A 22611-nucleotide genomic window follows, 5' to 3' on the forward strand; every position below is an offset into this window, starting at 1 on the left:
TTGTGCTTGCTGCATTGCTTATGGCAACTTTATTTGGCGGCATCCATTGTATAGCTTGGTTTTTTGCCTTCCCCATATACTAGGAGCTGGTGCTATGGCACACAAGTGCCGTCGCTATAAGTTGCATACCCTTGTTTACTGCCACTACTACATGTTTCTTGGTCTCCCTGCTTTACCTGTGCGAACCACTAGCGATCTGCTTGATGGCCTGCGCATTACTATGTATCATGTTATACATCACAGCTCGTGCCTTACTCTTGGTAATCATGTTCACCACTTTACGCAATCTTCCTCCTGACGCATACAAAGCAGTGTCATGGGCTAATTGGGTACCGCACTTGATCGTGGTACTTATTATCCACTTCATATGTTTGTGATGATATTCAGATGTAGTATTCTTGTGACAATAGAGCTACATCATGATAGGTACATGATGTAATTCTATCTCGCTTGTCTAGTATCTACAGGCCTCTAATCATTGGGGACGTCTGCAGTGCAGATGACTCGTTTGTGCTTGCAGCATCCAGCGGTATCGATTTACGCGCACCCTACCTGCGTGAACCGCTCGATTCAATGAGAAAACAACCTTCACACCCGGGTTCCGCACCAACAAAGAAGGCTGCCACTAAAAACCTGTCCTCGTCTGTCCCCGACCCTTCTGCTTAGGATGAGTGGAAATAATTCACCTAATTCACCCGATTCACAGTACATTTGACCTAATTCACCTGTGAATTAGCGTTGATTTACAGACCTGTTAATTTACTGTAATTCACGCTGGTGAATCTGAAGGCCTCTGGGCGCATTGCTAATTTACCCTGTGAATCTCGGACAGTTCCTAATTGACCGTACACTAGTCTGCACTCCCGTAAACGCTGGCAACAGGAGGATATCAACTTCTCTGATTGATGAAATTCTATCTGAAACCACGTCCAATACAAGTGAATTTGATTCCATCGTTGATGAAAATTCATTGACTTCCGTTGCCGAAGCCCTCAGTCACCAATCGGCATTGGACGACATCGAAGATCCAACAGACGCATTTGGCACATCGAGTCAGTTCGAACAAATCACACTACAACAACTATTCAATTTCTCGGATGATACCTGGACAAAATTGACAGAGAGGATAGGCATGAGATCCCTTGATGATGAGCTGGAGTTTTACGAGCTTGTCGAATTGGATGCAGAAGGCGAAGAGGATGAGCAAAGTTTCAATGATATGATGTGTAGTCACGGTACAGTGTAATTCGCTTCGATCCGATCAGCCAATCACAGCGCGGCATCCATCTGTCACGTGGTGAGAAAAAGCCATAGCCATGTTCATGGCGCTGCCAACCGCCATGCCTTCTTTCCTGGCTAGCCAATGGCCTGCCACTGGAACTTCAAACACTGGTCAGCATCAGTGACCCCAGTGACGGGATTGTTCGATTTCGGACTCGAGCGCCACTTCTAGTTTCATTGCTTATCCAAAGCACACATCATCGACTCTCGCTTATACTTTGCCTCATGCTACCGTGTCATGCGCTACTTCTGTCTCTCAATTCACAATAAAACCTGCCCGAGTCCCCGGGCATGGAACTGAGGGACTTCGCTTGCCTAATCACCGTGAGACCTTAGCGTAAAATTGATTCAACACCATAAGGATTTGTGATGGAGCCACGTCACATAAACTGCGTCAGTGTCGCCTCACAGGTGCAGCGGGACCGCATCAATTTCACCTGCCACCTGGCCGAAAGACCGTGGGATGCTCTAAGGAATGCTGTCGAGAGTGTTTTTTTTTATTCCATTGTTCCGTCCTATGGAGAGTTATGCACTATGTGAGGTGGATTATTTCAGCCTGATATCTTGATACTTGCTCACCGCTTAAGTGCTTATCAGGTGTTTTGTGGCTGAATATTCGACACATCCAGATTCCACAATATAAAGACAGGCATGTTTTAGAGCGACTTGACAATCTCCCAACTTGCATCTCTCATCGTCCCGTTAGCTTATCTCGGCATTCACTCACTGTACGAGCCCGACAACCTTCATGACTCCTATTGCAACCTACACCATCACTTCTTCCGACTCCGAGCTTGCAGGGTTTATTTTACCCGACCTTTTCAGCCATTGCCGCTATCCTCTGCGCGTGAATCCTCACTCTCATCTTGTCTCTTGCGCATCTGAACAATGGTTTTTCACCGAGGCGCATGTCGTAGAGCCCGAAATTACCAAATTTAGGGCCTTTCGCTTACGTGACTACAATGCATATTGCTATCCTGATGCAGATGCTTCCCATTTCCGAAACATCTCAGACTTCCTGAACTGGGCATTCATGGCAGACGACTACTTCGATGACTGTGATATTGATGATATAAAAGGAATGCGTGAATGTTGTATTTCCGCATTACGCGATCCCATTAGCTTTCAGACGGAAAACCCTCTTGGGAAGATTTGCAAATCGTACACCCTTTTTTTCATTCTTACACACTTTCTGACGATCTTTATGTCCTTTAGATTTTTCAGTCGCATTACAGCGACTGCTGGATCGAGCTGCACCGAGCGGTTTATCCATGGACTCGACTTGTTCCTCATTGCTGCGGCTAAGGAGATAGACAACCGCGCAATGGGACATACCTATGACCTTGAATCCTACACCGCCCTGAGGCGAAACTCGACTGGCATTAAATGTTGCTTTGCCCTCATCGAATACGCAGCTCAAATGGATCTCCCGAACGAAGTAGTATCACATCCAGTGATCAAGGCGATGGAGGACGCTGTCAGCGATTATACCGCTTGGTGCAACGTAATGCCACACTCTGTCTTTGGACGCTGTGGCATGGCTAACATCAGTGCTGACAGGATATTTTATCCTACAACAAAGAGCAATCGCGCCATGACACACTTTGCAATCTAATTGCCGTCCTCATGCGCGAACAAGGTCTAGACCTGCAAGGCGCTGTCGACTACTCTGGTCAGCTGTGTAAGAGTGCCATCCAGCGCTTTGAGGACAACCGTACTGCCCTCCCCTCTTGGGGAGAAGAGCTTGATAGGCAGGTAGCTATCTATATTCAAGGAATGTTGGACTTGGCCGTTGGTTCGCTGCATTGGGCTTTGATTCTACCCGCTATTTTGGGAATGATGGGCAGATCGTGAAGCGAGACCGATTCATCAAGTTACTTCTCAAAAGACCCTTGTAGACCCTTGCATTCTCTGGGTGAGATCGGTTTCACTTCCTGCATCACACAATTCTGACTGCAACAACATGCGCTATAGAAAGTTCAATCCTCATCCATGCATGATACTAAAATTTTGACGCCCAATCATTGACGGGCCTTCGTGATCCTGTGTACTACATAGAACAGTTTGATTTGTAAACTGAGCGATCGCTTGCGCTTCAACCCAACCAACGACTTCAATGAAAATCTGAACATGCTATAGTACAATGAAGTTAAGGGGTTAACGTTGACCTTTGGACTTGACGTGACGGACTTTGTATGGTGATGCAGCCTGCCGGACTGTCCTGGCGCCATGCGCTAACCACCTGCTTGCGTCCCATCCCAAGCAAGCGCTCAGTCCAGCCCAACCTATTAGATCGTGTCAGCGACTTTGCTGGACGGAGGTCAATTTCTCTAATGTAAATTGCCACTGCAGCATCGCAGTGTCTGAGTTTGAGTTCGAATGGTGTGCGCTTTCGATTGGCAGCTTGGTCATGGCAAGCTTTGGGTGCAAATGGTCCCCTTGCCTTCACCGTTTTTTATATATTCCAATTTTTATCCATTGAGGATAGTACCCTATATGTAGGACAGGCCGATTTTCCACACCTCGGGTAAAGTGAGGCAATAAAATCTACTTTTATAACTTTGTGCTTAGTTACCTACAATTTGTACGAGACGACTGAGCTTAGGCCCAACTGATTAACTGAGGCCAGTTTTGTTAAATTTTGTTCAAATAGCAAGCACAGGAAAACGAGAACTAATTATTATAAGTTGGCTCGGGAGGAGGAATCAGTAAGGAACGTCAATAAAAGAATGGTGGGTCAGCAGGGATAGATATAGGTACGCTCTGTGCTTATCGCTTACTCAGTTACCAAGAACGCACATCATGAACTAGTGCCATTAGTGGTACTGTTCATGTATGGAACGCACACGTTCGGATCGTGGAGTGCCGCGGGGTCCTGTGTGAAGAACCCGAGTTTCAAACCCTCAAGGTAAGACCTACATAGACGGCCGTCAGATCATTCGTAAAGCACCCTAGGATGCATCTTGACTAACCATTGCCTTGCAAGAGCATTCCCGTTGGTGAGGCTTGATATTTCAGTTTTGAAGTTCCAGTACTGAAGTATTCTTCTTTGAGCAACGTCTTAATCAAACGCAATTGGACACGTACAATCCATCCAGCACCTTTACTGTAGGCCAACTTCTGTGCGTCAGCCCACTGGTAGAGGAACGCATCCGTGGCATTGAACTGTGTCGGAAGTCCCCACTCTCCGAACCAGAGCGGAGAGTCGCCAACCGCTGCATCAGTCTGGATACGTGTAAGATCTTTACCAAAAGTGAGTACGTCATTGCCGAACTAACGAAGAAGACGCACTGCAGATACTGATCATGTAAGACTTCGGGTCAGCAGCTGCAACTCCCTGTAAAAATGTTAATGTGAAGCAATAAGTTCCGTGCAAACGACATACGCCAAACCTGTAAAGAGACGATTAAGAAACCATGAGAAATTAATGTAATAAACTGCGCACTCACGAGTAATACAAATGGTTGTCATAAGCTTGGGGGCCAATCGCAACGTCAGCTGGGTTAGAAGGGTTGTCGTACTGCCAGTTCACATCCATAAAGCTATGTATATCATTGTCAATGTATACTAGCAAGGACCTGTGGTGAACTCACTTCGCCACCAGTGAATCACGGGACTGCCGAAATGGTGATGCTTCGAATATAGTCTCCAAACCGCACGCCACTCCAATCTCTAGTAAAATCGGAATGGCATCTAGAAGTGCCGCTTGCACCTCCGTAGAGAATATGCTTGCTGAAGATGTCGCACTTAATGCAGCGGTGAAGTTGTTCGAGACGGATGCTGGTACCGATAGCGATAAACTGGATGACGGCACAAATATTCCGATTGTGAGCTCAACTGCACGCATTACCTCGACAAAGTTCTTTTGGACTGTACGAAAGTTCAGGAATCATCAGGGCACAAATAAAAGAATGATGAGTGATACATACAGGTGCCATAGTTAGGTGTTAGAGTCGCGTTCATGATGGGTTCATTGATTGCCTCGATCGCAAAGACACTCCCAAAATTAGGGTCCAGGTGAGAAAGCGTAGTCATGACCGCTGTCCACACCAATGCACGGTGGTAGTTGTATGGAGTCTGTATGTAAGGATTTGTAGTTGTTGCTTTTACCAGCTGCAAAATGGCTCACGTAGAATTGAACATCGGTAGTACAACTGGTAAAAATCAATCTCAGTATAGAACAGATATCGAATAAATGGGAACTCGCTTTCCGGTGAACATTTGCCCAGCCGTTTGAACCCCAGGTAATGCGTGATGATCCAGGATCGCCTGGATCCCGGCATCTTGTAGCCAGCCCAAGCCCCGACGCTAGCACACATGCTCGTGTTTAACCAGAGGATTAAACTACAGCAGAGCTTCTCACCAAATAATCAAGACCGCCCCGAGGGTATGATTCGTGCGACCTATCGACTAAAGCCTCCACGATCCAATATCCCAGCTATGAATGAACGCGTTGCACAACACATTCAAGTTTGCATGGGATAAAGCAGATCAAACCGTCCAACGTTAGTTTAGCCAAGTTTGCAGTGCACCTTAGAATCGACTCACAGGAATCCTGACGGTGTTGATACCGGCCGCCTTCAGTGCATTGACATCGTCCTGCGTAAACCATGTGTCCCAATGTTGAGCAAATTTAGTGTCGACGGTGTCGGGATACGCCTTTGCAAATGACCTGGATTATCACAGAGCAAATTGAATTTCACATAAAGACAGTATAGGACTGGAACGTACGACTCGGATGCAATGCATGTCGAACAAACAGCGCATGATTGCCCACCCATATCCAACCACTCTAAAGAAACTTGTTCAGTGGACGCGTATTTGCAAAGTTCGTTGGTTTATCACCTTGAGGAAGCATCCATGGCTCTAGGACTAACCTGCACTACTACTTGAGTTAAATAGTCGGTCAGAAGCGTAGAGCGGCGCTTACCATGACCCCAAATTAACACCATAAATCTGAGTTGGTTGCCCAGCCCACGCACGGGCAACAAGCGTGCTCGAGAGCACCAAACCTGCCAGGATATGTCTCATTATACAGTTATTAGTCCGAGAGAGAGAAAATGAACCAGGGTCGAAAACCAGCTTCAAAATTTATATCTGGTCCAGCCCGACGTGGCAAGTCAGAGCAGGCCATACAGGTGTGACTCTGAAAACGCATGGTCATTAATTCCTCTGAGAAAATCCTTGAAACTCCTTATTGTATACCCGTCACGTGTCTTGGCGAGGCGATGGAAACCGTCCCGACCTTCGCGTAAAACATAGCCCGACTCACTGCTCCTCACGCCTAATAGACGTGCGATAGTGACATGACCAACTCTGAGTGGGGGCAGCCACAGCATGCCACATGTATGGTGTTTCCTGCAAAAGTCAGTTGAGCTAGCGAGATATTGACTGTACCTGGCTTCCTCTGCCCTGAATTTCCATTCTCCGAGCCATCCTTAAAACGACGCGATCCCGCACATGCCTGTATTAGTCTATATCTCCATATCGACGTTACAGCCATTTGCAGAACGTTAGGCCAGTCCCAAAACAGACAAACATAAATCGGCAAGCCAAATTGAAGTCAAGCCATGAACTTTCAAATGTCAGCTTCCGACAATCAACTGCATTGCGTGCATGGTACCATCAGATGTTACAGGGCATTGTGACATACCCGGAGTCCAAACATTCGTGGTATCCGATCGTTGCAAGTCTGTCCTGTTTGAATTTTGACGACGGAATTATTGGCCTAGTGTTTTGCGAACGATTGTAAGCACGACAATACTATTGCCATATTCTCAGCAACCAAAACAAAATTAATAGAGCCTCACAATTTATGTCAACTTTGTTGGTGTCCGAGCATAGATGTCCCCCCACCAGATCTCGTATCCGGGAAGAGAGTAGCAGATGTCGAATCCAAGTAAGCACTAGCTCTGGGTGATCCACAAAAAAGGGTGAATAATAAGTATTAAATGTCCAGCGACCCTATATATGCAGACGGTAACACTGCGGTGCTGCCAGGATATTATACATATGCAATCAATAACTGGATGTGTCCGAGACCCAGTAACCTACGCGTGATCTCATGACCAGCTCAAAACCACGGATGACAATCCCCCCCGTCCCATCGATACATCTGAGTAGCATCGCCCACAACAACCACAGCTCTCGCCATCCACGCCCCATCGTACACCTTTTCGATCCACCACCGGAGTACAGGATGGCGCATGAACCATTTGAAGTATACATAGTATCTATGAAACGATGATGGATAAACCACACTCCTGACAATGTGCTGGGTGACATACCTCCATCTGTACGCGGTGATTACCCTCGGGTTTACGTATATGCGCTGTAGATTGAACTGTCGTCTCAGGTCATATGGGAGTAAGAAGCTTTCTGACGAGAAACATTCTCCTGATGCAGACGGGCGGAACTTTATTGGGGGTGTCAGAGCGGGGCTGGGACCGCGCATGGAGGGATCTTGTGCTGCTGGATGTGTCGAGGGCAATTCGTATGGTAAAGGGTCGGTAGAAAGGGTGCGGTTGGAGCGCAAGGGTATGGGAATGAGAGGATCGGCAGCAAAGACGACGATACCGTTCCAGCATGAAAATACGGGCGCGGGAGAGTCTGTCTGCATCGCGCGATAGTCGGCTTCGTCGAAGAAATATGGCCATCTTCGATTCGAATTAGACATGGCTTCATGAATTTAAAGTGCGCACTCACATTCCACTGGTGAGCTTTGCTTGTCGATCTCGGAGAACCCACATATCATATGCACTTTGAGATGTTAAAATGATGGGTATGGAGGCGGAGCTGAATGAACACACCCGAAATGCCCAAAATCTAGACTGCATGCCATGTCATAGTTTCCATCATTCGTCTCCAGTAACTCCACTAAGGTTTCGGGCTCAATAAATATGTCATTCGAGAAGACGACTTTATCGTATCCTCCTTCCATTAGGGGCTCGAGTGCGCGGTTACGGGTTGCGGCCAAGAATTCGATGCGCTCGTTCCCACCCAAATAGTCTGGTCTGGTTATGGTCTCATCTCCTGTGAGTATGCGCCGGGACACGCTCATGAGTGCAAGATCTGCATCTAGTTTTTGAAGAAGCTCAGGTGAGGTGTCGGTACTGTGACTCTCGACGATAGAGACGAACACGTTGTCTGGACCGAGATAGTGGATAGCTTTGATGAGAGAGTTGTGCCAGTAGGGTATGACTAGTTCATTGTTGTAGAATATGGCAGCGATGAATATTTTATCTGAAAATGCATGAGCTAGCTTCGAATCCACAGATTCGAAGAAGCTCGCCTTGTTTTCCGTAGCCTTGTCTTAACGGATGTGCAACGGCGGACTGGACTACATCTCTGTAACGCACGTCACCAGGCTGTTCATAATGAACTCCGACCCAGGTGCTTGCGCAAAACAGGATGGTATATGTTAGAAACCGTATCCACCATAATTTATGGTGCGCCACCAGGTGCGGAGTCGGAGACACAGGTCTAGAAGAGCGCTCACTACTATCTTCAGCTGTTTCCAGCAACGCATGTTCTTCGTCGGCAACGTCGAATGGGCTATCGATAGTGCCTCGCTGGAGCATGAGATATCTATGCTGGGAAGTACTTATGCCTCCATTCTGTCTGTTTGAGAGTAATGGAAGCAGAAGTCGAGATAGTTGAACGAAGGTGAATGTAGGCACTACGAAGAGGAGCATGAGCAGGAATCTCCATGTGGCAGGGAAAGCGGGTAGCCATCCAGTGAGAGCGGTGAAAAATGATATGGAGAAGATTATTTCTGTTGCTATATAAATTGCGAGGAAGATGGAGAAGGATAGGAGAGTAGGATTGCGTTTTATTGGGAGAAGGACTCGAGTGATGAAGTTGTAGATATTTAGTTTTCTGAGAAGACGTGCGGTGTAAGGGAGAAAAGGCATGGGGGTTGAAACTGGAGCATCGCGGGTATAGCGTATTAGAAGAAGGGTTCCAATATTGTCGTTAACGGAGTACTGACTCCGAACCGAGAAAGCACTGTCACCGTGTAGACGCCGAACTGCGGTTTATTCTTAGATACTCCACAATCACACCAGTGACATCTACTGGACACAGTCGTATTCTCAACTCCAGCTCTCCGGACTGACCAGAATCGGATTGGCCACTATTCCGAGCTCCTCTTCCCTTCATCATCATCTTCGTGCTAGTACTCAGATCACCGCTTCTCTTCTCCCTTCCGCCTAATGAATATCACATCCGTGCGCTACTCGTCATCAACCTCACTCGTCTTCAATTGTTGTTACTTTTCCCTCTGTAGTATTGTCGTCCAATTTTCAGCTTGTTCCCAGGCGTACTGGTAATCTGCTCACATTCGACTCATCAGCGAGTGATGTTCGCGACAAAAATGGACTCGATACGCCGCAGCACTCCCATGGAGCTACTGTAGGGAGCAGAACTTGTAAAACTGGTTGTTTTGCCGGGACAGCAGAGCTCTGATTATGTATATGGTATTCCTAACGACTCTGACATTAATGTTGCCTCGACCAATCCGTCATCCTTTCCATTGTAATTAATCATCTCAACCTCATCTAGAATGGCCTGTGGAATTTACCTTGTTCGACCCGATCCAACTCGCCAAAATCAAAAGCATTTATTTCCCTCGAGCACTTCAACTTCACCCAAGCTCTCGTCTTCTTCAACTCCTTGAAAGCTGCGAATTCAGCAATGTCGTCAGGCAAGATACTCTAGACTAGCAAGAAGATCATCTGCATCACGAGGCTCGGTCGAGAGCGGAGGTGCCCACACGAAGGATACTTCATGATCCTGTGCACGGTTTTTCTTTTCCCTCACTGTCGCATCTATTTCAGATCGTCCACCTGTCCTTGAAAACCTGTAGTGCAGGTATTTATCTGCCTGCCTTAGCAGCCTTCCCAGTGTACGCTCTTCGGAGACATCCCCAGTTTAACCCCCCCAGAATGTGCACACTACATTCTCCCTCCGGAAACAAAGGAGGACTGTAAGAGAGTGTCCGATCAATGCAATGCATTTGTCTAACGACTCCCCGTGTAGTGGAATTTGCGGACCTTCCCATCATCGATCTTTCAAAAGCACAGACACCCAAAGGACGTGCAGAGCTCTATCCGCACCTTCGAGATGCATTACGCACCCATAGTTTTCTCTACGTCATCAATCATGGTTATACTCAAGCTCAGGTACAACTCGTCTTGTCATTCATGTTCAAAGGTCTCTGAATCGATGTTGTAGCGTGACAGGATCTTTGACATAGCTGGTGTGCCTTTCAATGACGTCTCTCCAGATGAAAAGAAGACATACACCGCCGATGTCGAGGAAGTCGGGTCTTATGCAGGTTATAAACCCCATCAATTCTGGGTGCGTCCTATTCCGCAAGGGACAACACTTACGAAGCTTATTGCTCTCATTCAGAAAGTCGACACGGATAATCAAATTCGCGATCAGATTGAGAATTATGCAAGTACGTGTTACAAATGCTCGTGTGATCGATGCTTTTTATGCTTCGGCAGTAAACCTCAATGTCACAAAACGTCCCCATCCTACGGCCCTGCGCCCCTTCCTTCCAGAACTCGATGATTTTGCTCGCCATAATCATTTTAATATTCTCCATCCGATCCTTCGGTCAATCCTGCCGCGGGTCCCTCGTCGATGTTTCAGCTTACAAGCACCATCATATGGCTTGATTGCGTTAAGGCTCGAGCTGCCCGAGGAAGTTCTAGTGGAAAAACACAATTTTGACCGAACAGGAGGTTTCTCTTTCTTCTCCTGTATCTAGTCCTAAACTTATGAGCACATTCACAGTCACATTCATGAAATAGTGAAGGCCCTTTCTTCCCAACTACTTATTAACTCGTGTACTCCCGCTAAGCTATAGACGCTCAAATGATGAAGAGGAGAGATCAAAGAATGTCTGGTTAAAGGGGCACACAGGTACACTTGATGCATCTTTTGCTTTTTACTTGTCTCCTGAATCGCGCAGACACTGGCAGCATCACCATTCTGTGGAGTCAGCCTATCGGGGGCCTACAGATTATGGCTCCTGACGGCAGATGGAAATGGGTCCGACACATTGACGATGGTTTGGTACGCCCGTAAACAATACCATGATATCTGAGAAGCTGATATCCCGCCACAGGTCATCAACACAGGTGACATGACGACATTTCTTACGAGTGGATACTACAAGTCCACGATCCGCCGTGTCATCCAGCCCCCTTCGGACTAACGTACCTACGACCGTCTGGGTGCATACTACTTCGCGATGCCAGACAACGACGTTTGCTTGTTGCCGTGTGCTGAAAGTCCTGTGTTAAAACGCGTTGGGATTGAGCGCCAGTGTCTCGACGAAGATTCGCCATCGTGCGAGACGTGGAGGAAGGGAAGGACGATGGCGTATGGGAGGTCTGACCTTGAGAAGGGGGTGCAACATGGTGTTAAGGAGGAAGTTATCGAGGGGATTGTGGTGAAGCATTATAACTGAGTACTGAAGAGCGGCGGAATGTTTGTTATGCATTGTTATTATGTTTGGCTGACTCTTTGTATAGTTTAGCAGTATCGGATACTGATATTTGTAGGGTTGCGCGGATGTCGTTCGCACACGAGGTTCTGAGTTGTGTAAATAAGATGGAGAAGGAGAGATCAGTAGGTTTGCACTTTATCTTTAGAGAAAGGCAACTAATGGAGTACTGATTCCGAGCCGAGGTCCGAGAAAGCCCATCTGTCACCGTGTAGACGTTGAACTGCGGTTTATTCTCAGACACTCGTGAGTACACGGTACTAACCACCACATACAGTTTATATCCAGAATCAGATTGGTAACTATTCCGAGCTCTTATGACACTCGTTATATATTACTCGGGGTACTAACAGTTCAATGGCAGTACCGTCGACCTTCACTTTTGGGCACAGTATATTTCATTCAGTGAATACTTGACACCGATCTCAGTGTAAGTATTCTAAACTGCAGCTCTCCTAGTACTTGAAACTGACCAGTAATATCCAGGAATTGGATTGGCCACTATTCCATCCTCCCTCTCTTCCCTCCGAGGCATTATCATTGTCATGGTGCTAGTACTCATAACCGCTACTTACCTCGTTCCTCTTCTCGCCCCCGTCTAATGGACTCGGATATCACGTCCGTGCGCCTTGCTCCCCTCCCCATCAACCATACCTCACTCACTCAACCTCAATTGTACTAATAAACTATTCTTTTTCCTTCTGTGTAGTGCTGTCGTCGATTATTCAATGTGTTCAGAGGCGTAACCTGCTTACATTGGACACCTCAGCAGGTGCCGGTGATGTTCGGGACAAAAATGGACTCGATAGGTTGAAGCACTCTCATGCAACCCATGACCGTAACTCACGGTGCCACATTTATTTCAAATCACTTATCTATTCCTTCTATCTTCGAAAATTTGTAGTGTGAGTATTTATCTATCTGCCTTAGCAGCCCCACCCCCAGTACTGTGGACTCTCCTCCAAGATATGCCCAGTTTAACCCTGCCAGAATGTGCACACTACATCCCCCCTCCAGAAACAAAGGAGGACTGTAAGAGTGTCCGATCAATGCAATGCATTTGTCTAACGACTCCCCGTGTAGTGGAATTTGTGGACCTACCCATCATCGATCTTTCCAAAGTCCATACACCCGAAGGACGCACAGAGCTCTATCCGCAGCTTCGAGATGCACTACTCACCCATGGCTTTCTCTGCGCCATCAATCATGGTTATACTCAAGCTCAGGTCCGCCTCGTTCTCTTCACTCATGTTCAAAGGTCTCTGAATCAATGTTATAGCGTGACAGGATCTTTGACATAGCTGGTGTGCCTTTCAATGACGTCTCTCCAGATGAAAAGAAGACATACACCGCCGATGTCGAGAAAGTCGGGTACTATGCAGGCTATAAACCTCGTCAATTCTGGGTGTGTCATATTCCACAAGGGACAACATTTACGAAGCTTATTGCTCTCGTTCAGAAAGTCGACACGGATAATCAAATTCTCGATCAGATTGAGCACTATGCAAGTACGTGTTACAAATGCTCGTGTGATCGATGCTTTTATACTTCGGCAGTAAACCTCAATGTCACAAAACGTCCCCATCCTACGGCCCTGCGCCCCTTCCTTCCAGAACTCGATGATTTTGCTCGCCATAATCACTTCAATATTCTCCACCCGATCCTTTGGTCAGTTCTGTCCGAGTCCTTTTTGATGTCTCAGCTTATGAGCGCTATCATACAGCTTGATTGCATTGAGCCTCGAGCTCCCTGAGGAAACTTTGGTGGACAAACATAACTTTGACCGAACGGGAGAAACCTCTGGTTGGTCTTGCTTCTCATGTATCCAGTCCAAGATTGTTGAGTATATTCGCAGTCAGGTTCATGAAATAGTAAGGCTCTTTCTTTGCGACGGCTTCTTAACTTATGGACTCCCGCCAAGCTATAGGCGCTCGAATGACGAAGAAGAGAAATCAAAGAATGTCTGGTTGAAGGGGCACACAGGTACGTTTAATGCATCATTTACTTTATACTTGTCTCCTGAATCACGCAGACATTGGCAGCATTACCATTCTATGGAGTCAGCCTATCGGGGGGTTGCAAATTATGGCTCCCGACGGCAAATGGAAATGGGTCAGACACATTGACAATGGTTTGGTACGCCCGTAAAAAACTACCATGATATCTGCGAAGCTGATAATCCGCCACAGGTCATCAACACAGGCGACATGATGACATTCTTCACAGGTGGATACTACAAACCCACGATCCACCGTGTCATCCAGCCCCCCTCGGACCAACGCGCCTACGACCGTCTAGGGGCATACTACTTCGCGATGCCAGACAACGACATTCGCTTGCTGCCATGTGCTGAGAGCCCTGTGTTAAAGCGCGTTGGTATCGAACGTCAGTGTCTTGACGAGGATTCGCCATCGTGCGAGACGTGGAGGAAGGGAAGGACGACGGCGTATGGGAGGTCTGATCTTAAGAAGGGCGTGGAACGTGGTGTCGAGGAGGAAGTTATTGAGGGGATTGTGGTGAAGCATTATAACTGAGTACTGAAGAGCGGCAGAATGTTTATGCATTATTGTTACGATTGGCTGAATTTGTGTGATTTAGTAGTATCGTCAGATAATAGTGATTTCACAGCTGCGTGGACATCATTCGCACACGGGTTCTTTGTCAAATATACTCCACTGTGCTCTCACGAACAATTAATAGGTCAGTTCTATCCTCGGCCAGGTGTGGAGATAAACAGCGATCTCGTGATAGCACGCCCATTTCCTTCCAGTGTCGCACGAAGACTCCCTGCTATGGGGTGCCCTGCGCACGTCATCCGTCCAGCAGTGTCCATGGCATAGCATAGATAGGAGCTAGGCTCGGAGGACGGCTGATGAGAGACGTCGGTAGGCTAGGATTCAGAACTTCAGAAGACAGGTACATGCACCCCAAGCAATGATTCAAGTTTCAACATTTCCGATGAAAACTTACCGCAGTTCGTTATATCTTTTCAGTGCCAGGCCATGCTTTCGAAAGATATTGATAGTCCCTCTGTACATTCGCCTGGTATCACGATCACGAGCTTGCCAGTTTCAACCAGTTGGTCTGAGAATCAAGCTTTATGTAGATTCCTTGTTGGTGCAACAGCAGAAAACAACGGAACATCATAGAACTAGATAGACACCTAACGTGGCATGGTGGTTTTGAGTGGAAACTTCAAGAAAGCCACGAACGGGTCATGCTGACATATTCCCACGGGTTTCTTGACAAGTCGACCACTACAGCGAGCGCAGCTGTGACTGCCACGTCTGCTATATCATCTACTGTTCACTGGTTAAGCAGCACAGAGCATGATGCTGGGAGGGTCGAATGGCACGGCGTGGTTCAGGGCATCGAAGCTAGAAATGCTTACACAAAATGCCTGCGATCCGACACTTCATGAGCCCAACTATGCCATTCACCTTGAGATCGCTGAATTAATCAACACCAAGAAAGCTAATACGTCTGTCAATCCTGCTCTTGCAATCTCTAATTCTGACATTGAATTAGCCCTCGTGAGGCAGCGATGCTCATAGCACGTCTAGCAAACCACCGAAACCCGCATATCGCCATCCTCGCACTCGCGCTACTCGACACCCTCGTCCAATCGTGCGGCTACCCATTTCACCTCCAGATTTCAACCAAAGAGTTCCTGAACGAGCTCGTTCGTCGATTCCCTGAACGCCCACCTCCCTTCCCTGGCCCAGTCATGTCACGGATTCTAGAGCTCATCCATCGATGGAAGGAGGGTATCTGCTCTGAGTCACGCTGGAAGGAGGACTTGGGGAATATCAAGGATATGCACCGGCTTCTTACATTCAAAGGGTACCGCTTTAGGGAGATTCCCCGCCGCGTGGATGCACCCCCGACGATGGTGAGTTCGTCTGTGGTTCATGTCTGTCTCATGCATTTATACGACAGCGTAGAATATTAAATCTGCCGACGAGCTTGAGTCGGAAGATCGAGAAGCACAGTCTGCTAAACTGCAGGAACTTATACGGAGAGGTACCCCGCGGGACCTGGTAGTTGCGCAAGAGCTCATGAAGTCTCTCGCTGGTGCGAACCCCGAAGCAAAACCCGACTACCACTCTCAAGCTATGACGGAGCTCGATAAACTCGAGAGTAAAGTCATTCTACTCAACGAGATGCTCGATAACGTCGATACTGCGCAAGGGGAGAAGTTTGCATCGGGAGACGCGTATGACGTGCGTCGATATTCTACTTGGAAAGTTGTTTAGGTTTCTCACTTGTTGTAATAGCAAGTCGCGTCGATATTGGGATCTGCCCGTCCGAAGCTCCAAAAATGGGTCTCGGACGCAGAAACAGACGACCCTGAGTCATTAGGTACATTCGTTCCTCTATTCTTCGACGTAACTCTTATATACTTCTCAGACGCCTTCCTCCAAATCAACGACCGAATCAATAACGTCATCACACGCTTCGAGGCCTTCAAGAAAGGCGACTACAGCATATCCGCCGTCCCCGCTGAGCTTGCCCAAACCGAGGGATCCCTCATTAATTTCGATGATACCTCGTATTCATCATCACAAGTCGCACCAGCAAATGATCTAGCTTCATTATTTGCCTCGCCGCCACAACCCCAATCTTATGCCCGACCATCAAGTGCTAGCGCAATGTTCGCCTCACAACTCAGCGCCTCCTTGACGAACAACGCTTCTTCCTCCACTTCATCACCCGTTCTGAATGCCCCCTCACCACAGCCTCAGTTCGGGTCTATCATGCTCGCGCCTACCCCACCGCGGGTAACGTCGCCCAGTTATATCGGGGGCAATAACGGAGGTACGAGCCCTCCGAATTCAAACTCGACGTTGGGAATGGGTCTTCCTGGATTGGGTATGAGTAGGCCACCAGCGATGGGTATGAGTACGGTGCAAAATGGAGGTTTGGGCATTCCTATGAGCACACCGGGATCGAGGGTGAGTATGGGCGCGATGATGGGGCAGACGCAACCTACCTCGACGCCACCGACGCAGCAGGGGAAGGATCCGTTTGCAGATCTGGCGGGGTTATTTTAGGTACACGGTTGCGCTTGTGCTTTACATGGGTGAGGTGATCGATGTATATCTTGCTCGAATACGGATGTTGTGCGGTTTTGGATCTTGTTGTTCTCGGAGGCAAATATAACTTAAATTGTTATTGCTCGACGTCTGCCTAATTTTGAGAACGATGACTGCTTGCTGGTAACTTTGCAGTGTTGGGAGTTAGTACTATATGCTCAGTATTCCCGAGCGGTACTTGATTTGCGTGCGAAACTTGCCAGGGTGTGTGACTCTTGAGTCAACGATTCGGCCTTTTCTACTTGTCTACATTCTTCAATACCGTTTGCAATGACGGCGGCCTAAATATCTAATGCAGAAATCGTTATGTCCATATAATAAGTTCTGCACAAGATATTTAAACCTTATTGCACAGATTGCGGGCGGGTCTCTGCGACAAAGACATTGAAACCAGGCTGTCGGTGTCAAGAAACTAACTCGACATCTTGAAACTTGGTGTCATCGTCAGTTCTTTACTCAATTCTGTACGTCGAGTTAACATCCATCGATGCATCTCTAGCATAAACCGCAACCCCGGTGTCCACTCGATGCTGAATCCATGACGTGCTAGTTGTCACCTGCGCGGCTGAGCCCAATCCTTATCGTCCGCCAAGATTGGACCACAGGCATCTACATATGTCACGCCCGCCATTGATTAGTGTTTGCTAATGGAATTCTCTTCGTAGCATTGCGTATAACGAATAAAAGCCTTCGAACGGATGCGGAAGCTTTGACAATGCATTCGTGCTTTGTCGTGGCTCACGTCCACTAGAGTCCCAACAAAGCGTTTATGTATGAACCCCACAAGCGTCTGTCCACCGCAAAGCACAATGCCACTTCCACCTCTGGGATCGTATATAGTCCAGCCCGAATGTCTACCTGTTATCATCATTACCCCAAGGAGAATCAGCCATTCACCTCAGACAAAATTCAGTAGCACCCGTGCTCATATTCCTCTATAACCAACTTTCAAATGTCTCCTACTAAGGTGAACCTAATCACGAGCATACCTCATGCACTAAGACTGAGTCTGGAAATGTATAGGTCTACGTTTGCTCTCAGGCGAAGTGCGGCGAAACTTTCACCAAGTTTACAGAGTTCAAGAGGCACGAGGCTGGGCATGCGGAAAAGTACGTGTTTAACCTATATGCTAGACTGGTCGTTCACATGAGCCCGTATCCAGTGTGTACACCTGCACCTTTCCCGGATGTGACTTTGCGACGCTGATAAAAAGGAGCTTCGATATCCACTCTGCCAGACAGTACGTGCTCGTGCATTATTGTCAACCAGTTCATCTGATTAACAATTTTAGTACTGGTGAGCAACGCTATGGCTGCCCTCATGATTGCACCTTCAAGACCCACGATCCCTCCGCCCTGACGCGTCATCGCAAAACAAAACATGGGTATGTTCCTTCTCCGCGTAGCGGACGCGGCGGCGGTCGTATTGTTGCCCCCTCCACATCAAACAGGACCCCATCGTCCCAGCCCTCTGCTTCGTCTTACCGATCCCATCCTCACAGCCAAGACCCGTCGTTGGTCTTCTATGACCCAGTGGATACTGAGGACGACTTTACCATGTTTAGTGAGTCCGTGAGGACGGCCAATGGGTGGACTGAGGGTTGCATGTGCCCCGAATTGATGCAAAGACGCCCTTCGGAGATGCTGGGTTATGCATACAGGCAATATTAGTTTGCATAAACTCAAGGTGACTTGTGTTTGTCGTTTGTAGGACCCTCCTCTCGTTATAGCCATCTATCTACCATTTTTCACTTAAAAGCACTTTACGATATTGTCTAAAGGCCAATATACTCTTTCATAAATGTACAAGTAGTAATACGCTCTTTTGTAAATCATGATCCCCTATGGGCCCCTGTTTTCGGGGTCCTTCCATGACACCAAAGGACTTGCTTTCCTACTTTTTTTCCGCAACTAGAGGGGCATGAGCGCGTCCGAATCAAACACAACCAGCTCTGCAGTGCCTGACTCCGACTCCACCTTCGTCCCTCAGCCTTCATCTTACAATGATTGCATGACTTGTCGCGTCATAGGAAGCGGCGCGTTCGCTGCCACTGGCATCTATGCACTGAGGATGGCCCGTCCCAGTGCACCGGGGAGCATAGTTGGCAAAAGGATCGTGGGTGGGCTGGGAGTTTGTGAGATGTTTGTTTTAACTCTTGTAATCCGCTGACGCTGGGCCAAGGTTTTTTAGTGGGGAGCGCGCTGAGGTGGCGAATGTGAAGCTAGATTGGAGAACTCATTCATTGTTGGCTACACTGTGGCAGTACATGCTGGATATGATAGCCTGACTTCCTGCACGAACACTACCAGATGAGCGAACAACTGATTGTTCACCAAACGACGGTCAACTCTAGCTTAGTCTTCGACTCTCGCTATTAGGATTGCCTGTGTGACTGGCTCCATGTAAACCCTGGAAAATGGGAGTGGAGCGGCTTATTGTGGCCTCCCGAATACTCTTTTCGAAGACCAAGCCTCGGTGGTATGGTACGAGATCTAGTCTTGTGGTGTCGACCAGCTGGCATTGCTCATCACAACGTGACAAATGTCGCAAGAAGTTTAACGTGGCACAGGTTCATTTCCACACGTCTTTAGCTGATTGGAATACTTTGGTTCCTGTTTTAAAAATGCCACGCGATCCTGCGATACACCTCATGATACGGTGTTATCCCCGGTACCTTCCGCTTTACCGGGTCTTCTCGTCCCAGTGAACGCATTTCGAGCATCTACGACGACTGCCTTTCTGGAACTGACTTTCGCTCGTCTTATCGCACTGGCATTACGTAGTTCGATAATAGCGATCCGCCCCTTCTCTGTGATTCTCGAAACATTCAACTTTTGCAGCTAGCAGTTTCTCATTCTCGACCCTTCTCAGCCTGTAAGGAAGCACCTCATCACTCTGGATGTCAGGCCAGCAGGGAGCATCCTGGAGGTCCCTGGTAGCACAGACCTTCTGTACAGCATGAGCTCGAGAGATCTCCCCTGCCATGTCCTCACTCAGTCCTATCATGTGTGATCCACGGCATGTACTCGGTTCAGGCTGTATCATAAGCTCCGAGTCGAGTCGTGCCCCACTCAACACGAGTAGAATATGCTAGGATAGTGCATGCACAATTAATCTGCTGCACTTCTGGAAGCGCCGCTCGCTTGATGAATGGCGGAATGTTTCGTAATACGGTTCCTCGACATCTTTTGGACATCGCGATTCAGAATATGCAATTACGAATGCGCATATGTCAAAATCAAGAATTGTCGTAAGTCCGTGATACCTATACCAAGGGAAAGCTGCTACGTTAGCAACAGAACTGGTCTCGTACGTGGCAGCATCAGAGCCTTGGTGCTCGCCATACATCCACGAATGTTCAATCAATACTCATCGCTCTACCTTTCACGATCGCCACTGCTTTGTCAGATACTGGTTCAATGTCGACTTCGAATGGATATGGAAAACTTGATCGGCAAAATCGTGAGTGCTCTTCCTGTTTACTATTCGTTGGCACGCACCTGGCCAGGCCTGCGGGTATATACGGAGGATTAAATGGTTTTTCCACGCCATTGCTATCCTTGGGTTTCGAAATCCGTACGGTCGCCACCATACTGGTTACAAGTATGAACACAGAGTTATCTGCTAAAAAGCGCCCTGGGCACATCCTGGGCGCGTGTCAACAAAATTCATTAGGTGTTGTAACGCACACTTACCTCCTGCCGAAGCCAAATGCATAACTGAAAGGATCAATGGCCGTTTTCTTTACGTGGGTATCAAGAAAGCGCTCTGGAGAAAATGCTTCTGGATCTATGCCACTATCCTGGTCCCGGCTGAGCAACCTATATTGCAAGATAAGCACATTCCGTGGGTACGTTTTTCCTACTCACCAGACATTAGACATAATAATGGTGCCTTTCGGTATGTAGTACCCTGCTCAAGAGGTCAAGAAGTGTTCCTCGCCGCTCATGATTGAAAAAACCTCTATAGACATCGGCATCTTGTAATTTCCTTGGTGCACCCAACGGTGTGTTGGGCTTCCAGCGGTATATCTCCTTAATTGCCGCATTAATATATGGCAGCCGTTCCCGGTCAGCAAAAGACGGCAGGCGGTCAGTCCCTACGACTCTGTGTATCTCCTCACGCATGCGGGTCTGGACCTCTGGGAAGCACGCCATAGCATGCATGAAGACCAGCATTGTTCCACTTGTCTTTGGCACGGTCAGATAGATACATATCACGGAGTTGTGGAGTATTCACTGTGTCATTTCCGGCTTGCAGTCGGATAACGATGTCATCCCTCTTTTCAGTCAATGGGGTAAAAACGTACCTTCATATATTGACCACGCTACCCAAGGGAGCTGCTGTTTTATCACTTCATCGCCCCCGCTTTCCCTTAAATGATCCGAAACAAACGAAGCTGGAGATGCTCCTTGTTTCATATCCTGTTCTACCTGCTCTATCGGATGGTGCACGATATCAGACACTCGCTGCCGCCCCCTCTCAGCTGTTCGCCGTATGCTGTTAAATGGGACCCAGGATGGCAGATACCATACTACATCACTTTCAGCTTAGTTGTCCGCCAGGATGAAAACTACCTTACATTGAGGAATCATATCAACCAGATAGGCCCCCGGAACCACGCCCTTCAGTACGATTCGCTCCGTTTCGGCAAATTCGTCGAAGTACTGCAGTCCCAGTTCAGAAGGATTGGAGCTGATGACCAAGGTTTCACTCACCACATTGCTTGGGGTATCGATAGAAAACCCATAGGTTACGGAAGCAATGATATGAGCCGTGGCCCTTGGTAATACTAGGTCAGGAGGACAATATGGGGCTGATGAGCAGCTGGTCTCACATATGCAGATGCTTCATGGCTTCTGAAGGATATTCCACTAAATCCCTCAAAAATCTGGCGGTAACATTCTCCTGCAGCGAATGATACTTCTTGACGGCTTCCTGGTTAACGGTTCCATGTATGAGCTTCCGTCCTTGCCTCCAATATGGACCATAGGGAGCGAACGACAAATTCTGTCCGATTTCGGTTTGTTTCAGCTAGCTATAAAGCGCGCCGTCACATAGTACTCACGTTCTCAATCCCCATGTATTTTGCCATCACAAACGATGGTCTATCGGAATACTTCTGCGATCTCTTCTCAAGAAGCTCGCGCATACTTTCCATGTCGTTTAGGATGAGAAATTTGTTCCCGAGGACTGTCAGGTATACGAGGTCGCCTGCTTTCACCATTGAATATACCTCCAAAGGTACGGCATTTTAGGACAGACCATAGAGCTTTCTCCATTGTGAGAATTTTTTCCATGACATTATCTTGGGGACGTCGAGATAATTTCCTATCAACGGTTTCGGTGGTGGGCCAGGTGGTAGCAACTGTGATCTATTCTGGCGACGCAAGCGATGCCATATCACCCCCAGGACGAGGATGAACGACGAGTACACAAGCCAGTCCGAAGCATTTAAAGCCATGTAGCGGGGCAGTCGATTACCGTACCTACGAACCTTCGTAATTCGCGCTTTTGTGTAGTATATTTGGCTGACTCTCCTCTTTTTATCTGCCAATGAACGCTTCCTGATACGGTCTAGGTCTCGTGTTCTAGCAAATGACGCCTTCGAGCCTACTTGGCATTCCTAACGGACGTTACTGTGATGCCGAACCCCGCAAAACTTTGAAAAATATAGAATTTCAAGAATAGGTCATAGAGGCTTCATGGTGAGAA

The 22611-nt window shown here is 47.7% G+C and overlaps 11 protein-coding genes across 11 annotated transcripts; 8 read left to right on the forward strand and 3 right to left on the reverse strand.

Moving 5' to 3' along the window:
• Window positions 1-18: 18 nt before the first annotated feature.
• Window positions 19-481, forward strand: BJ212DRAFT_1361914 (uncharacterized protein). The gene is made up of 2 exons (XM_041335930.1): window positions 19-260; window positions 310-481. The coding sequence occupies exons 1-2, from the start codon at window positions 95-97 to the stop codon at window positions 375-377; spliced, it is 234 nt and encodes a 77-aa protein (XP_041192083.1). The 5' UTR covers window positions 19-94; the 3' UTR covers window positions 378-481.
• A 585-nt stretch (window positions 482-1066) lies between these two features.
• On the forward strand, window positions 1067-1246 carry BJ212DRAFT_1273804 (uncharacterized protein; the record flags this gene model as incomplete). The annotated part of the gene is made up of 1 exon (XM_041331118.1): window positions 1067-1246. A coding segment is annotated over one exon (180 nt), but the record flags the coding sequence as incomplete, so codon positions are not given.
• A 783-nt stretch (window positions 1247-2029) lies between these two features.
• BJ212DRAFT_1481934 (isoprenoid synthase domain-containing protein) lies at window positions 2030-3135 on the forward strand (the record flags this gene model as incomplete). The annotated part of the gene is made up of 3 exons (XM_041340332.1): window positions 2030-2442; window positions 2497-2785; window positions 2842-3135. 3 exons carry the CDS (start codon window positions 2030-2032, stop codon window positions 3133-3135), a joined length of 996 nt encoding a protein of 331 aa, XP_041192085.1.
• Window positions 3136-3782: 647 nt separating this feature from the next.
• Window positions 3783-6427, reverse strand: BJ212DRAFT_1361928 (glycoside hydrolase family 5 protein). The gene is made up of 15 exons (XM_041335931.1): window positions 6212-6427; window positions 6127-6158; window positions 6013-6073; window positions 5830-5953; window positions 5645-5719; window positions 5489-5589; window positions 5411-5435; window positions 5211-5358; window positions 4875-5151; window positions 4731-4823; window positions 4667-4673; window positions 4573-4618; window positions 4369-4523; window positions 4254-4315; window positions 3783-4196 (listed from the first exon to the last, which is right to left on the reverse strand). Exons 1-15 carry the CDS (start codon window positions 6310-6312, stop codon window positions 4082-4084), a joined length of 1422 nt encoding a protein of 473 aa, XP_041192086.1. The 5' UTR covers window positions 6313-6427; the 3' UTR covers window positions 3783-4081.
• A 927-nt stretch (window positions 6428-7354) lies between these two features.
• Window positions 7355-8861, reverse strand: BJ212DRAFT_1447534 (glycosyltransferase family 69 protein; the record flags this gene model as incomplete). The annotated part of the gene is made up of 5 exons (XM_041338412.1): window positions 7355-7514; window positions 7569-7937; window positions 7987-8040; window positions 8091-8523; window positions 8573-8861. The coding sequence occupies 5 exons, from the start codon at window positions 8859-8861 to the stop codon at window positions 7355-7357; spliced, it is 1305 nt and encodes a 434-aa protein (XP_041192087.1).
• A 1425-nt stretch (window positions 8862-10286) lies between these two features.
• Window positions 10287-11059, forward strand: BJ212DRAFT_1481937 (uncharacterized protein; the record flags this gene model as incomplete). The annotated part of the gene is made up of 4 exons (XM_041340333.1): window positions 10287-10463; window positions 10516-10641; window positions 10696-10744; window positions 10794-11059. 4 exons carry the CDS (start codon window positions 10287-10289, stop codon window positions 11057-11059), a joined length of 618 nt encoding a protein of 205 aa, XP_041192088.1.
• Window positions 11060-12350: 1291 nt separating this feature from the next.
• On the forward strand, window positions 12351-14534 carry BJ212DRAFT_350818 (uncharacterized protein). Its single transcript, XM_041342992.1, has 10 exons — window positions 12351-12832; window positions 12884-13026; window positions 13080-13205; window positions 13260-13308; window positions 13357-13468; window positions 13524-13603; window positions 13656-13671; window positions 13722-13783; window positions 13833-13936; window positions 13990-14534. The coding sequence occupies exons 1-10, from the start codon at window positions 12769-12771 to the stop codon at window positions 14332-14334; spliced, it is 1101 nt and encodes a 366-aa protein (XP_041192089.1). The 5' UTR covers window positions 12351-12768; the 3' UTR covers window positions 14335-14534.
• Window positions 14535-15002: 468 nt separating this feature from the next.
• BJ212DRAFT_350422 (VHS domain-containing protein) lies at window positions 15003-16950 on the forward strand. The gene is made up of 5 exons (XM_041342991.1): window positions 15003-15281; window positions 15329-15692; window positions 15745-16023; window positions 16078-16162; window positions 16211-16950. Exons 1-5 carry the CDS (start codon window positions 15130-15132, stop codon window positions 16852-16854), a joined length of 1524 nt encoding a protein of 507 aa, XP_041192090.1. The 5' UTR covers window positions 15003-15129; the 3' UTR covers window positions 16855-16950.
• A 673-nt stretch (window positions 16951-17623) lies between these two features.
• On the forward strand, window positions 17624-18772 carry BJ212DRAFT_1361979 (uncharacterized protein). The gene is made up of 4 exons (XM_041335932.1): window positions 17624-17863; window positions 17920-18005; window positions 18059-18136; window positions 18188-18772. The coding sequence occupies exons 1-4, from the start codon at window positions 17849-17851 to the stop codon at window positions 18564-18566; spliced, it is 558 nt and encodes a 185-aa protein (XP_041192091.1). The 5' UTR covers window positions 17624-17848; the 3' UTR covers window positions 18567-18772.
• On the forward strand, window positions 18773-19440 carry BJ212DRAFT_1361981 (uncharacterized protein). Its single transcript, XM_041335933.1, has 2 exons — window positions 18773-19030; window positions 19078-19440. The coding sequence occupies exons 1-2, from the start codon at window positions 18817-18819 to the stop codon at window positions 19113-19115; spliced, it is 252 nt and encodes an 83-aa protein (XP_041192092.1). The 5' UTR covers window positions 18773-18816; the 3' UTR covers window positions 19116-19440.
• An 814-nt stretch (window positions 19441-20254) lies between these two features.
• On the reverse strand, window positions 20255-22360 carry BJ212DRAFT_1481942 (cytochrome P450; the record flags this gene model as incomplete). The annotated part of the gene is made up of 12 exons (XM_041340334.1): window positions 20255-20342; window positions 20397-20543; window positions 20592-20717; window positions 20766-20808; window positions 20858-21086; window positions 21136-21149; window positions 21206-21430; window positions 21479-21563; window positions 21615-21678; window positions 21734-21906; window positions 21965-22110; window positions 22162-22360. 12 exons carry the CDS (start codon window positions 22358-22360, stop codon window positions 20255-20257), a joined length of 1539 nt encoding a protein of 512 aa, XP_041192093.1.
• Window positions 22361-22611: the final 251 nt, after the last annotated feature.

The sequence above is a fragment of the Suillus subaureus genome (genome assembly GCF_016647635.1).
Source record: "Suillus subaureus strain MN1 chromosome Unknown BJ212scaffold_20, whole genome shotgun sequence".
NCBI classification, from domain to species: Eukaryota; Fungi; Basidiomycota; class Agaricomycetes; order Boletales; family Suillaceae; genus Suillus; species Suillus subaureus.